Genomic DNA, 14196 nt, shown 5'->3' with positions numbered 1-14196 from the left:
TTGGAGTATCCCTAAACACCCAAAATCACAAGATTTCAACACTAACTTCCCAAAAACGTGTAACAGTGGGGAATTTCGAAAACTGGGCAGAGATGAATGGAATACTCACCACAAAACTTAGATAGAATTGTAGAGGATGAGAAGAGCGACGCGTGGCCGCAAACGGCTCGTCAATCGGAGCTCCGTAGCTCAAGTTATGGTGGTTTGAAGATCAAAGAGAGTTAGGTTTTCTCTCTTCTCTTCTCTCTTCTCAATTCAGCGCCCCACACACCTTCTTTAGGGCAAAATGAGCTGAAATGCTCATAACTAATGTTTATATATGTTGGGTCTTGGGCCCACTTAGGCCCAGTTCACTTATTTTTATCCGTTGGCCCAATTTTGGACCAAAACCTTTAAGATTAGCGCTCTAAATCGCACTTCAAATATTTCTATCTCCCCTAATTATAATTCCTCATTTCTTAATCCTACTTACTCATAATCAATTTTCTCAGCTGCAGTATCAGACAGGTCTCAGCCGGTACTGCCGGTCAAAATTCCACTGCGCGCTTTTACGCAGAAAACTATGTCTTCCGACTCGGAAAAACTCACTGAATCCAAATATCATATTGAAATCATCAAATTCCAATTGCCAAATCTTCCAACCATATTCGCTCCTACTTAACTCATTATTTAATTAATTTCGGTTAGACCGGGTATTACACGGCCCAAGGGAACTCGGCACGCGGGGCTTCAGGGGGACCTGTGAAGATCCCTCGCCGGCCACCTTGGCCGAGATGTTCAGAGCAGCAGTTACCTTCTTTACCCTTTTGAAGGCCTTCATAGAGTCGTTATTCTTTGACATCTCTACAAAACACAAAAACAGTCACGACAAAAAGTTACAAAAGAGGAAGAAAAAGGAAATAAGTACATAAACAAGTCAGACAAATACCCAAAACAGTCCGAACCAAGGATGGGTCATTCAAAAACCTTTTTGTATCAAGATGGGGCGGTTTCCCCCATAGATCCTTAAGAACAACAACAAAAGCACGCTCAACATCATCAAGCATCTCCCAAGTATAACGAGATACTCTCACATCCCTCTGCCACTCTAGAGGGAAAGAAGGCTCATCATTTTCGTCAAGAAAAAAGGGACGGGCCCCCTCGACAGCACGAACCTTAAAGAAGTAATTCTTGAAATCCTTAAAAGACTCATCATACATAGCAAAAACTTTGTGGCCCTGGGCGGACCTGAAGGAAACCCAGGAAGCCTTCTTTTTTGAAGAACTGCCAGGCTTGGCAGAAACAAACAAGTAAAGAAACAGAGTCTGGGAAGGTGTTACATCTAGTTCACGGCAGAGAAGTTGAAAATTTTAATAAAACCCCAGGAATTGGGGTGAAGCTGGGATGGAGCAATATTACACGACCACAACAGGTCGGTTTCAAAAGCAGTAAAAGGAAAAGTAACATTCAACTGGCTGAAAAAGTATTCATAGGCATAAAAGAAGGGACACTCCCTCTCAATGGAAGTCGGAAAGCAAACCCTCTCATCAGAATCAGGAGCAACAAGCTCGTAATCCCCCTCGCGAGCATTGTTACCACAAATCCTATGACGCTTCCTCAGCTCTGTGCAAAATTCCGCGTCCACAACGGAAACACACAACAAAACAAGGGAGTCCAGCCAATCGGACATCCCCACGGGAACTCTGGAAGACATCTCTACAATGTTATTGCGAGAAGACATGAGGCCAACTAAATCCTACAAGTAAGAAAAGAAAATGAGGTTACTACAAACATCTCGGACAAAGGGGAAAACAACTCGGTCAATACTTCTGAGGCAATGAAAAGCAAGAAAAGGAAAACCCCAAGACTCAAACCAAAAGTCTCGGGGCATCCTTTGGAGGCAGCAACGATGCAAGGTTTCCAGATCACATCCCAAGCATTTCTCAAAAAAGGATTCAAAAAAACAAGCACTTTTCATCAAAGAAAAAACACGGCAAATCATTACAGAGCCTACCAAACAAAACATTCCCAAAGCAACAAAGCATGTGACCATTAAAGACGCAACCTTTTTTGAAAAAGATCAGGCAGGAAGCAATCTCCAAAAAGTAAGAAACAGATACAGATCTTCTACCAATACCAAAAACAACCAGAAAGCAACAGTAAAACCCCAGAAAGCCTCAACAGAAATTTCAAGAAAAACCACAAGAAGGAAGATAAGAAAAGCATATCACAGCAACAAGTAAAAGATTGCAAAAAGATCCAAACTTTCAAACATGCGAAACCAGAACATTCACCAAAATTAAAGACGAAGCTACGAAAAAAGCAAGAAAAGCTAGTACCAACCTGGAAAAGAGCAGCAAGCTTCAAAGAGGGAAGACAAAATCTGGAAATGCCTTCTCACGAAGAATGCGCACAAAAGTAAATGTCGCAGGAACCAATGCAAGATCCAAGCGCCAGAGTACACCAAATGATGCCGCAACGAAAGGAAAACAGAAGTACAGAAGCAGAGAGTGGAGAGAACTGAGAAAAGAAGTTACGAAAGAGCAAAGGAGAGAAACCGTTTTCAGGTTTTTTCAAAATCGAAAGTAAAGAGCCTAGGAGAAACGGGGTAATTAATGCTCAAAATTAAAAGAATTAAACCCTCGCACGTTTCCAAAAAAGCGCCGGTGCAAAGGCGCGCATTTTCTAGTGGAAAAACGTTCTACATTCAAAAGCTACTACAAAGGAATCGACAAAATGCTTGAGTTCGGCTTCGTCAAAAAAGGACTGAAGTCAAGAACTCGGCCTCAAAAAAAAAGAAGACCGAGCTCAAGCAGGGGCACTGTTCATACCCTGGGTCGAGCTGTCCGACCCGGGATGTTCTACAGGTAAAGCGACCGACCTCTTCAGGTCAGGACAACCCGACCTCTTCTCAAAGAGCTCGGCCAAGTCACAGGAAAGCCCAAACAAAGGGCCCAAATAGAGGAACACGCCCCAAAATCCTAAGACGGCCCAAGCCTACAGAGAGAAGGGCGGTTCCCTTAAAGATAAGATGACCTCACTTAAAGATAAGATAAGATAAGATAACTAACTTATCTTATCCGCAGGAGGCCACATCTCACCATTATAAATACACTAGAGCACCCAAGTATAACTCATACTCTGATTCTACTCAATGCCTGCTTAATACCCTTGCTAACTTAAGCATCGGAGTCCCTTGCAGGTACCCCCCACCCTCCGGGGACGAAGGAGCAGCACAACTACCAAGTCCAACAAGTCGGACACATCAGCTCCGGCCGCCGTACACCTACCGGACATGTTGGTTCCGACCAACACAGACGATCTCATCCAAGATCGGCCTACAGTTTCAGGTAACCCTCGGAACATTCTTTCTGTTTTTTTTTGGAAAACACAATATTAGATTTAAAAAAGTAAATAATCAAGTTTTTTAATAAAATTTAATATTTTGAAAACCACATAGTCAAATAACTTTTTGATATTGGATAAAATAACTATATTTAAAAAATGACTTTTTAAACAAAAAAGAATCAAAATAAAATATGAAAAATATGAAAATATGAAGTAAAAAGAAAAAAGAACAAAATCAATTGAGATCTGGATAAATTAACCAAATTATGTAAAGAGATGCCAAGGAAAATTGATATATGACATTATAAAAAAGTTACTACTAATAATATATTTATTACTTAAATATATATGTTAGAAATAACAAAAATAAAATAAAATTGTATGATTAGAGTCTAATTCAGATTAAAATCAAATTATTTTATGACATTATGACAAATTAAAATCAAATTTGCATTGGTATCATCTAATTGTTATTTTTATAAAAAGATAAATAATTATTTTTTATTAATAAAATGATCATATTTTACTTTTATGGATATATTAACAATATAGTTTCTTTCTGTTTTTTTGAAAAAAATAATATTAGATTTAAAAAAGTAAATAATCAAGTTTTTAATAAAATTTAATATTTTGAAAACCACATAGTCAAGTAACTTTTTGATATTGGATAAAATAACTGTATTTAAAAAATGGCTTTTTAAACAAAAAAAGGAATCAAAATAAAATATGAAAATATGAACCATTAAATTTATCAACTAAAGAAGAGGGTATCTTTTAAATGAGCACAACAATTAGGTGCTTGTAGAATATGCCATATTTATATAGACCATTAGATTATATTACATAGAAATCAAAGGTTAATATAAAAGAAGAACATTGATAGACTCTAATAAATACATAACATTTTAGTGCATAATTAAGTACATTAAATGTGAATACTCTAATACAAAATCTTTTCTAATACAAAGAATTTGTATCAAATTTAAGAGTGAAATAATATTAAACTCGTCCAAAATTATTTATGAATAAATTTTTACGTGTTTAACTATTAAAAATTAAATTAGAAAAGTATATTCTAACTTGTATTTTCTTATTTCTTACAAATTATGTAAAAAGGTGCCAAGAAAAATTGATATATGACATTATATCAATTTAAACTTTAAAGTAAAAGATTTTTATATGTATTGATATGTTTTACATTTATTTTAAAGAAAAAGATTATACTTGCCATTTTTAAAATATTATGTATTAAAATGTATTTATGTATATACATACTAATATATTCTATATTTATAAACCATATGAATACTCTTCTTTCATAACATCCTTTAATTTTCATTTAATAGAATCTAATGGTTCATAAAAAATGGTGCATCTAATGCACACAAAATGGTTGAGATGATTTTAGACATACCACAAAGAAGATGTCCCTCTCTAAAGAAAATGTAGACTAAAACAAAACTATAAATTACACAGATAAGATTGGAAAATATAAAAAAAAAACTACATTATATCTTATCAAAAACTTCCTTAAATACAATATTTTCAGTCCTGGTAGGATCAACTAATCCTTCATCACAAAGTAAAATCTTAAGACCATTTCTATTCCTAACTCGGGAAAGAGCTACATAAAATTGACCGTGACAAAACACAGGACGACGCAAGAACAAACCGACTGTTGATAATGTCTGACCCTGCCTTTTGTTGATTGTCACCGCAAACGACAAAGAAACTGGGAATTGACGGCGTTGGAATTTAAACGGTATAACCGTATCACTAGGAATCAAATTCATTCTGGTGATGAAAACTTTTTCCCCAACATTGCTACCAGAAACAATATCCGCACCGATCACATTTGTCCCTAGATCTCACACAACAAGTCAAGTGCCATTACACAAACCCCCAGCTGGATCAATATTCCTCAACAAAATAATAGGCACGCCTATTTTCAACTTCAACGAATTATTAGGTAGACCAGAACACCTAATCTGATTCAAGAATTCAACATTTATCCAATCAACATCAACATCAGAATAGGCATCACTACCACATATCAAATCAGCACTGAGATAATTTTTCTCCTCACCGGGCAACAAGTCAACTATATAATTGTTTATCTCCTCAACATTCTCGACAGTCGGAGCTAGTATTGCCCTATCCTGGAAAAAGCTTGGATCACAAAAATTCTTAACCAAATTTGGATAGATTGTATTTGCAATATCTTCCACCGGATTTTTCAAAATAGGAATGATTAGATCAGAAGGAATATCAACAAAAAGTTTATCATTGACCAGAGTTCCACATCGACCTTCACCGATTTAAAGTATCCAATCTGAAAACGACCTTAACTCCTAAGCAGTTGGTTGTTCCAATCCACTTGCTAACCTCATATTTTTTGTCAATCGCAAAACTTCACAGTATTTCCAGAGGATAGAAGAATTTATGGAAGCCATCACAATCTCAGCACGAGAACCTTTTGGAATAACTGGCAAGACCTGCCTAAAATCACCACCAAGAACAACCACCTTCCCACCAAAAGGTAAATCTTTATTCCTATCAGAGACCGAAACCATTATATCACACAATGTCCTATCGAGCGCTTCAAATGCTAATTTGTTAGTCATCAGTGCCTCATCCCAAAAAATCAAATCGGCTAATCGGACTACCTCAGCTTTTGGACTATTTTTCTTAATCCGACAAACAGTGTCTTCAGTCAGCTCAACAGGAATATTGAACATAGAATGCGCCGTCTTACCACCAGGTAACAACAGAGAAGCAATACCACTAAAAGCAACGTTTATAACAATCTTTTTCTCAGATCGCAATCTAGCTGACAAAACTCTATTTAAAAAAGTTTTTCCAGTACCACCAAACCCGTACACAAAAAAGAATCCGTGCCTCTTATTCGAAACATAATCAATAATTTTATCATAGACCACCCTCTATTCTTCATTTAACTTTAAGATATTTGCATTGTGCTCACGAGCCAAAGAAATAGTATCATACTGCAACTCACGCAACAGAATCAAATTGCTAAATTGAGAGACTAAAGAGTTATTAGAAACCGGCATGCCAGCATAATTTCTCAATGATTTTCCATTACTCTGTAATAGTTTCTCAATCTCCAACAAACAAAATGTTTGCAACTCGTCTTGACTCATCGATAGATCTATGTTTAACAATAATTAATAAATATTAGCACCATAATATCATTTATGTACTGTGTGCGTGCGTGTGTGCCTGCTTATCATATAATAATTTCATCATGAACAAAATTCTTACCGGGATATTGCAGCTCATGTCTTCTGTGATAAAGAATATAATTAGGCAAATAAGCCCAAGTTTGTTCCCAAACTGACAGAGGTCTTCCAATGGAAACAAATAGCAACAATATCACAAAAAGTCTCCTTAGCTGTGCAGCTGACGCTAACTCGGTGACTTCCTTAATAGCAAAAACATACTCCTTATTATCTATCAAGAATCCCATGGTGGAACATGCCTTGTGAAATGTATCATAAGTAACACCATTCATGGTTCTTATACTTCGAAAACTAAACAACCTCTCTGCACATTCAAAAGCATCCGCATGTAGAAAAATTTCACCAGATGAGGGATGAGCGAAACTCAATCTTCCAATTGAGAATCCCCTCTGTCTTGTCTTTCACTCCCTGCTATTCGAACAATAGACAAATTTTCCTGGATATTCAACATATGTTAAAGACCGCCCCTCTGGGAACCGCCTGTTGGCCATCATCCAACCCGTAAACATCGTCAGCAAATCTTTGTTGCACAAATAAACATGAGTAGTGATATCAGCATCATCGAATACAACATGTTGCTGGTTCAGCAAGTGAAAAGTCAACCTTTGTACCGACGGCCATCTATGATGAATATCATAAGCAAAAATTCTCCACATGGATTCAGACGGTGATAAATAATGACAATCATAATACTGTTTGATCTCATTAACCACCTGAGAAGATTCACCAACATCATATGTTTCTTTAACAGTTGCAGTCACCCAATCCGGATCCTTATTGACATACTTAAAAAGATACTTAATGACGTTTGACTTGTTAAATAACTCAAGATTTATGTGAGCTTGATATTTCATTAACAGCAGTAGATTATAGGGCACAACAAATCTGTTGTCAATATCAACATTGTTGATCTTCACTGTCACACCCATATTACGACGTCTATATATTGGATAGCCATCTTCATCAAAGCTCGTTTGGTCAACAAATATTTTCGGATAAAATTTTGAGCACTTACCATCTTTCATGCAAGGAAAACTCGGTCTACTCGACCGCAGGGACCATGGATCATGTACTTGGTGACGACATTATAAAGAGATGGAAATTTCTGAGGATTGGGTAGGTTGACAAACCCCAATTTGACGGTTTATCTTGTATTGAATTTAGGAGATTTTATCACCTTTTACCCACATTTATTCAATGAAATAGCATGGTTTTGTATATTCTCCCTTAATTGTGCTTAAGAGTGAAAACATGCTTTTTAGGACTTAAAATAGCTAAATTTAATTCTCCTTGATTCTATTAGATGCCTTGACATGTTTGCTAAGTGATTTCAGATTTAGAAGGTAAAGATTGGATCAAGGGAATGAAGAAAGAAGCATGAAAAGTTGGAGAACTCATGAAGAAATGAAAGAACCGGAAAGCTGTCAAGCCGACCTCTTCGCACTTAAACGACCATAACTTGAGCTACAGAGGTCCAAATGATGCGGTTCTAGTTGGGTTGGAAAGCTAATATCCGGGGCTTCGAAACGATATAAGATTTGTCATGGTTGCTACACGTATGGTAGCGCGCACGCGCAAAGTACGCGCACGCGTCGTTGCTGCCACCTAGTTCACTTAAAGCAACATGTGGCCAGCGATTTTAGAAGCCTTGTGGGCCCAATCCAACTCATTTCTGATGCTATTTAAGTCAAGGATTGAAGGGGAATCAATATACTCTCATACTTTACATGTTAGTTACCATTAGTATAGTTTAGTTTTAGAGTTAGTTTCTAGAGAGAGAAGCTCTCACTTCTCTCTAGAATTAGGATTAGGATTATGTTTAGTTCTTAGATCTAGATTTTAATCTTTGCTTTCTTCCACTTCAACTCTTCAATTCCTTGTAGTTACATTCATCTTCCTCTATTCTTTTGTTGTAATTTCCTTTATGTTGTTCTTATACTTTGTTGTAGATCTACTATTGCTCCTTCCATTTTCTTTCAATTCAATAAGAGGTAATTCATGATAATTGTTCTTCTTTGCTTTTCTATTGTTGATCTCTTGCCTTTGTAGTTAGATCTCCCTTTAATTCTTTCAATTTATGTTGTTTACTTCTATTGCACTCTATGTGTTTGTTGAAATGCCTCTTCTAGATTTAGTGTAGATTTTGTTCCTCTTGGCCTAGGTAGAGTAATTAGTGACACTTGAGTCATCTAATTCCTTTGTTGATTGATAATTGGAGAGATTGCTAATTGGTTTGGAGTGCACTAAAGCTAGTCTTTCCTTGGAAGTTGGCTAGAACTTGTGGCTCAAGTCAATTCATCCACTTGACTTTCCTTTATCTAGTAAGGGTTAACTAAGTGGTAGCAATGAACAATTCTCATCACAATTGAGAAGGATAACTAGGATAGGACTTCTAATTTTCATACCTTGCCAAGAGCCTTTTATAGTTATTAGTTTATTTTCATTGCCATTTACTTTCATGCTTCATATCAAAACCCCAAAATAACTCACAACCAATAACAAGACACTTTATTGTAATTCCTAGGGAGAACGACCCGAGGTTTGAATACTTCGGTTTATAAATTTTAGGGGTTTGTTTTAGTGACAAACAACTTTTTGTATGAAAGGATTAGTGATTGGTTTAGAAACTATACTTGCAACGAGAATTCATTTGTGAATTCTAAACCGTCAAAAATCCAATCATCAAAATGGCGCCGTTGCCGGGGAATTGCAATGGTGTTGTGTTATTGGTTATTGTATATATGTGAATATTGTGAATATATTGCCTTTTGCTTTAATTGTTAGTTGTAGAATTTTATTTCTCTTATTTTCTATTAGCTTTTGATTTTTGTTTTCTCTTTTCACCATGAATTCTCATTTTGGCTATGAGTGTGATTACAACTATGTTGTAGGAAATGGAGATTACAATGAAGAAATGTATCAAGGATGGGATAATCAAAGGTGGGAGGAGCCATATGCTTATGATCAATCCTCATGGCAACAACCTCCACCAATGCACTATGAAGAAGAGCCATTCTATGATGCATACCAATCCAATGGCTATGGTGAATCTCCTTGTGACTTTCAAGAACCACCACCATATGCCTATGAGTCATATCCTCAACATGAACCTCAACCACACTCTCAAGCCTATTTTCACCAAACACCTCCATATGACCATGATTCATATCCACTACACCAACCACCTTTTGAACCATATGAGCCATACATGGAACCACAATTCCAAGATTACTACTCCCAAGAACAACCACCTCAATACACACCACCACCTTACCAAGAAGAACCACCTTCCTATAATGAACCCTTTCTCCAAGACAATGAACCCTCTTATCCACTCCAATCTTCAATGGATGAAATCCTTAGCCTTATACTTCAAGGGCAAGGAGAAATGCAAAGGGAGACACTAGAATTTATGGCTACTTTGACCAAGGTAGTAAGCAATTTAGTCTCCCAATATTTGAGTACTCAAGGCACTCCCATGGTTACATGTGGAGAATCAAGTGAAAAGCATAGCATGAAGGAGAGATTGGAAACTCCGGTGGAGAGTGAGGAATGCTACTTTGTGTTAGAACAATTGGAGGAACCTATGGTCATTGAAGAAGAGGAAGAAGTGGTTGAAGACTTAGGAGATGCGGAACCCCCTTGGGAACTTAGAATTGAAGAAAACCCCTCCAAGAAGATTGAATTTGATGATGAGGAGGAAAGTGCACAACCTCCAAAATAATTTTTGAATGAAGACTTGGAAGGAATGAAGCAAGAATTGAGTTTCTTTGGTGATGAAGATCATGCATCCAATTTTCTTGGTGGAAAATCCTTTAAATTTGAAGAACCTTCTCCCAATGAATTTGAAAGTGATGTGGAGGTAGATTTCTCTCGTCCTCCAATTTATGATTTAAGTGATGGAGAAGAGCTAGATGAAAATGATGAACAAAGGATTGAAAACGAAGAAGTTTATGAAGAGGTGGAAGTTGACAAGGAAGAATACAAGGGAGGAGAGCTTGCAAGCACATTGGAGATACCTCTCCCCAAGCCACCACCATCTATCTTTTCATTCAAGTGGGTAAATTCTTTATACTTAAGCTTTATTATTCCCCTTGAATATGGTTTGCTTGAGACGGATGGTCAACTTAGACATATTTGTGGCTTTAAGAGTAAAAAGGAGATGGTTAGTGGTTTGAAATATCATTCTAGGTTCATCATGGTTGCATACTCAAAGCTTAATTGTAAGAGTTGGTGTAGAACTAGATTGCTTAGGTCTAGAAGGATGTTTGGTCACTTTGTTGAGAATTCACCTTGCTCACCACCCACATGGATTAATGATAATCAACTTGGAGATGGGTGTGAAGACAAAATATGGGATCCGGGAACACATGAGGATCAACATTGGGAGCCCATGGTTTGTGAAGAACGCCATCAAAGCTTGGAGATATTAATCTTGCATGATGGAGCTTATTGGAAGTCCAAGCATTGGTGGAAGTTCCAAGATGAGTACAAGCACAAGCCACCTTGAGAGAAGCTCCCCATAAGTCCAACTTAAGGACTTAAAATAAAAGTGCTAGGTGGGAGACACCCCACCATGGTAACTTCTTTTCATTTTCTCTTTTTGTACATATTGGTAGAATTATTTTAAATCCTTGTTTTGATTGATTTGATGAGTTTAAGTGGTATTTTAGTATGTTAAATAAGGTTTTATGGTATTTTGGTAGTTGTTTGGAGGTTGGAATGCTTGGATTGGTGCAAAAACATAGCAAAAATTTTTGAAAAATAGAGCACCATCCACGCGTACGCGCACTTCACGCGTACGCGTGCATCAAGCATTTTCGACCACCCACGCGCGCGCGCCATGCGTGCGTGCGCGTGGATTGAGAAGTTCCACATTCCATACATTTTCCAGAGAGTTATGCCTACGCCACGCCAATGTTGTGCCTTTGGCACAACCCCACTTGCGCGCATGCGCACATGACGCGTACGCGCCACTCTCGAAATAAACCATCCGCGCGCGCGCGGCATGCGCGCGTACGCGTGGATTTCCTTCCTTCACCACATTTCTTTTCTTCTCCTCTTTCTATTTCTTTCCTCCTCCTTTCTTTTTCCCTCCTCCTACCCCTCATCCAACACTTCCAAACACCATGGATAACCATTTATTTTAGTTAGTTAATTAGTTAGTCGGTTAGTTTGTTAGTTAGTTTTAGTTTAGTTTTCATTTTATTTTCTCTCTTTTCATCATAAGTGTTGGATTATTGACTTTGTTTACTATGCATTGCTTCCCCCTTATTGCCTAAATGCTAATTTAGCATTAATGTTTTTAGATAATCTTTGTTGGATCCTATGATTGAGGTTATATTTTGCTACTTGGTCTTGAGTTTTTCATGTTTATCTTTTGAAAAATACCAAGTGATGAGAATTGCCTTCAAGCTTGTAACTCTTCTTGAATTACATGATTTGGCCACCATGTGATTTGAGCCTTATTTTGTGATTAGGCAACCTCTTGATGGATGATGTTGTGCATTTACCTTAATGCATTGTATTTTATGATCATATGCATCCATATACTTTAGCTTGAATGCTTTCATGCTTCTTTAATGCTTGTTTTACCTTACAAGTTCACTTAAAGCATCTCAAGCATAGTAGAATGAGTAAAGTGCATGCTTCTTTTGTGACATAACTTTTATGCTAATGTGTGTTCTAAACCGCGCAATTTAGAATTCACACACTTATTTGTCATTAATGTCACACTAATTCACTCACTCAATTCTAGTGATTTACCTCATTCCAACAATGTATGCTTCCTTGCTTTTATATCTTCTCATCTTATGGTGTTATATTTTTATTTTTCATGATGAATGCACCACAAGCAATAACGGAAGCAAGACTAGGAACACGTAGCAATCCGGAGAGTCGTCGTATCCCCTTGCTCATCTTTGAATGCACCGAGGACGGTGCAAACTTTTAAGTGTGGGGAGGTCGTCCGACCGTTCGGCGATTTTGGGTGACAAGTTTCTAACCCCAACACTTTTGCATTTCATTCTAGGATTTTAGGATTTTTACTTGCATTTTCTTATTTTTGCATATATATACACAATAAGCTTAGTCAAAATAATGAAAATTTTCAAGATTTCTATCTATAGGGCACCTTAATTGATTTGAGTGAAAACTTTTCATAGAACTTGCTTGAAATATATATATATATTGTGGATCATATTTTTGAGCTAAGAACACAAGCAAGTGAGATTTGAGCCTAATGGTGTGGTTACATCCTATAACCACTTATTTTCCTTCTTGTGTGCATTAATCTCTTTATATGATTGTAATCTTTGATTTGTTTGATTCTTTATGTCCATTATTTTGTGTATTCATGCATTTATATGATTGAGGCCATCATTTCATTGAGCTCACTTACCCAAATGGCCTTACCTTTTATCTTCCTTTGTTAGCCAAATTTGAGCCTACGCTTAACCCACTTTGTTCTTAATTTAGCACATTACAAGCCTTAAAGCGGAAAACAATAAAAGTCCTTAATTGGGATCTTTGATTAGCTTAGGCTAGTGTGTGTGAGTATCATTCAAGTGTGGGAATCTTGGGACATTGGGGGAATAAAATGGTAGTTTTGTATTTTTATTGAAATTATTGGGAATTGGGGTACATGCTCATGTATTGATTAAATGTATAGACCTTATGCATTGATGTTCTTGTGTATATAGAAAGAAAAAAAAAGAGAAAAAAAAACAAAGAAAAAGAAAAGAAAAAGAAAAAAAACAATATAAAAAAATAGAAAAAAAAGAAAGAAAAAGAAGAAAAAAAGAGAGAGAGGAATAAAAAGGGGACAAAATACCCCAAATCAAAGTATAGCTCAATAAAATCAATGCATAAGTGTTGTGAAATGAAAAGAAAATGCATGAGTATGTGAAAAAGTGAAGAATGGGTAGTTAGGTTAGAACTTAATTGTATAGGATGTCATAGGTTAGGTGGGAAGTCTAAGCTTATCAAAGATTCAAACTTCAAGCCCACTTGACCATATATGCATCCTACCTTGACCCTAGCCCCATTACAACCAAAGAAAAGACCTCATGATACTTGTATGCATGCATGAAATATATGTCGATTGTTAGAAGAAGAACAAATCTTGGAAAGCATGATTAGGGGAGAATTGAGAGACTCAACCCTAAACACTTGAGCGAAGAGAGTGCAAAAACATCCGGTGAGGGTTCGATGCTCAATTATATGTTTTCACCTATGATCAACTTTTCATGCAAGTTTGTAGAAATATTTAATAACTTAAATCAATTGTGGATTAGACTTGTTAGTCCTTAGCCCTTGTGCATATATGCTTCTTGGAAATTAATTTATTTTGACCAAGCAATTGCATTCATTTAGATAGTTGCATATAGGTAGATTGCATTTAGTTAGTTTTTATTGAATAAATGTTGATCCCTTTGCTTTCTCTTGGCTTAAGCATGAGGACATGCTTGGTTTAAGTGTGGGGAGGTTGACAAACCCCAATTTGACGGTTTATCTTGTATTGAATTTAGGGGATTTTATCACCTTTTACCCACATTTATTCAATGAAATAGCATGGTTTTGTATATTCTCCCTTAATTGTGCTTAAGAG

At 36.6% G+C, this 14196-nt stretch overlaps 2 protein-coding genes across 2 annotated transcripts; both read right to left on the bottom strand.

The window, feature by feature from the left end:
* Positions 1-5207: 5207 nt before the first annotated feature.
* Positions 5208-6859, bottom strand: LOC130949969 (ATP-dependent DNA helicase PIF1-like). Its single transcript, XM_057878552.1, has 4 exons — positions 6610-6859; positions 6311-6496; positions 5744-6157; positions 5208-5635 (listed from the first exon to the last, which is right to left on the bottom strand). The coding sequence occupies exons 1-4, from the start codon at positions 6857-6859 to the stop codon at positions 5208-5210; spliced, it is 1278 nt and encodes a 425-aa protein (XP_057734535.1).
* A 129-nt stretch (positions 6860-6988) lies between these two features.
* Positions 6989-7516, bottom strand: LOC130949968 (uncharacterized). Its single transcript, XM_057878551.1, has one exon. It carries the CDS (start codon positions 7514-7516, stop codon positions 6989-6991), a length of 528 nt encoding a protein of 175 aa, XP_057734534.1.
* Between the last annotated feature and the right edge of the window lie 6680 nt (positions 7517-14196).

The sequence above is a fragment of the Arachis stenosperma genome, chromosome 9 (assembly GCF_014773155.1).
Source record: "Arachis stenosperma cultivar V10309 chromosome 9, arast.V10309.gnm1.PFL2, whole genome shotgun sequence".
In the NCBI taxonomy this organism is placed as follows: domain Eukaryota; kingdom Viridiplantae; phylum Streptophyta; class Magnoliopsida; order Fabales; family Fabaceae; genus Arachis; species Arachis stenosperma.
This window is presented reverse-complemented; position numbering and strand designations above follow the sequence as displayed.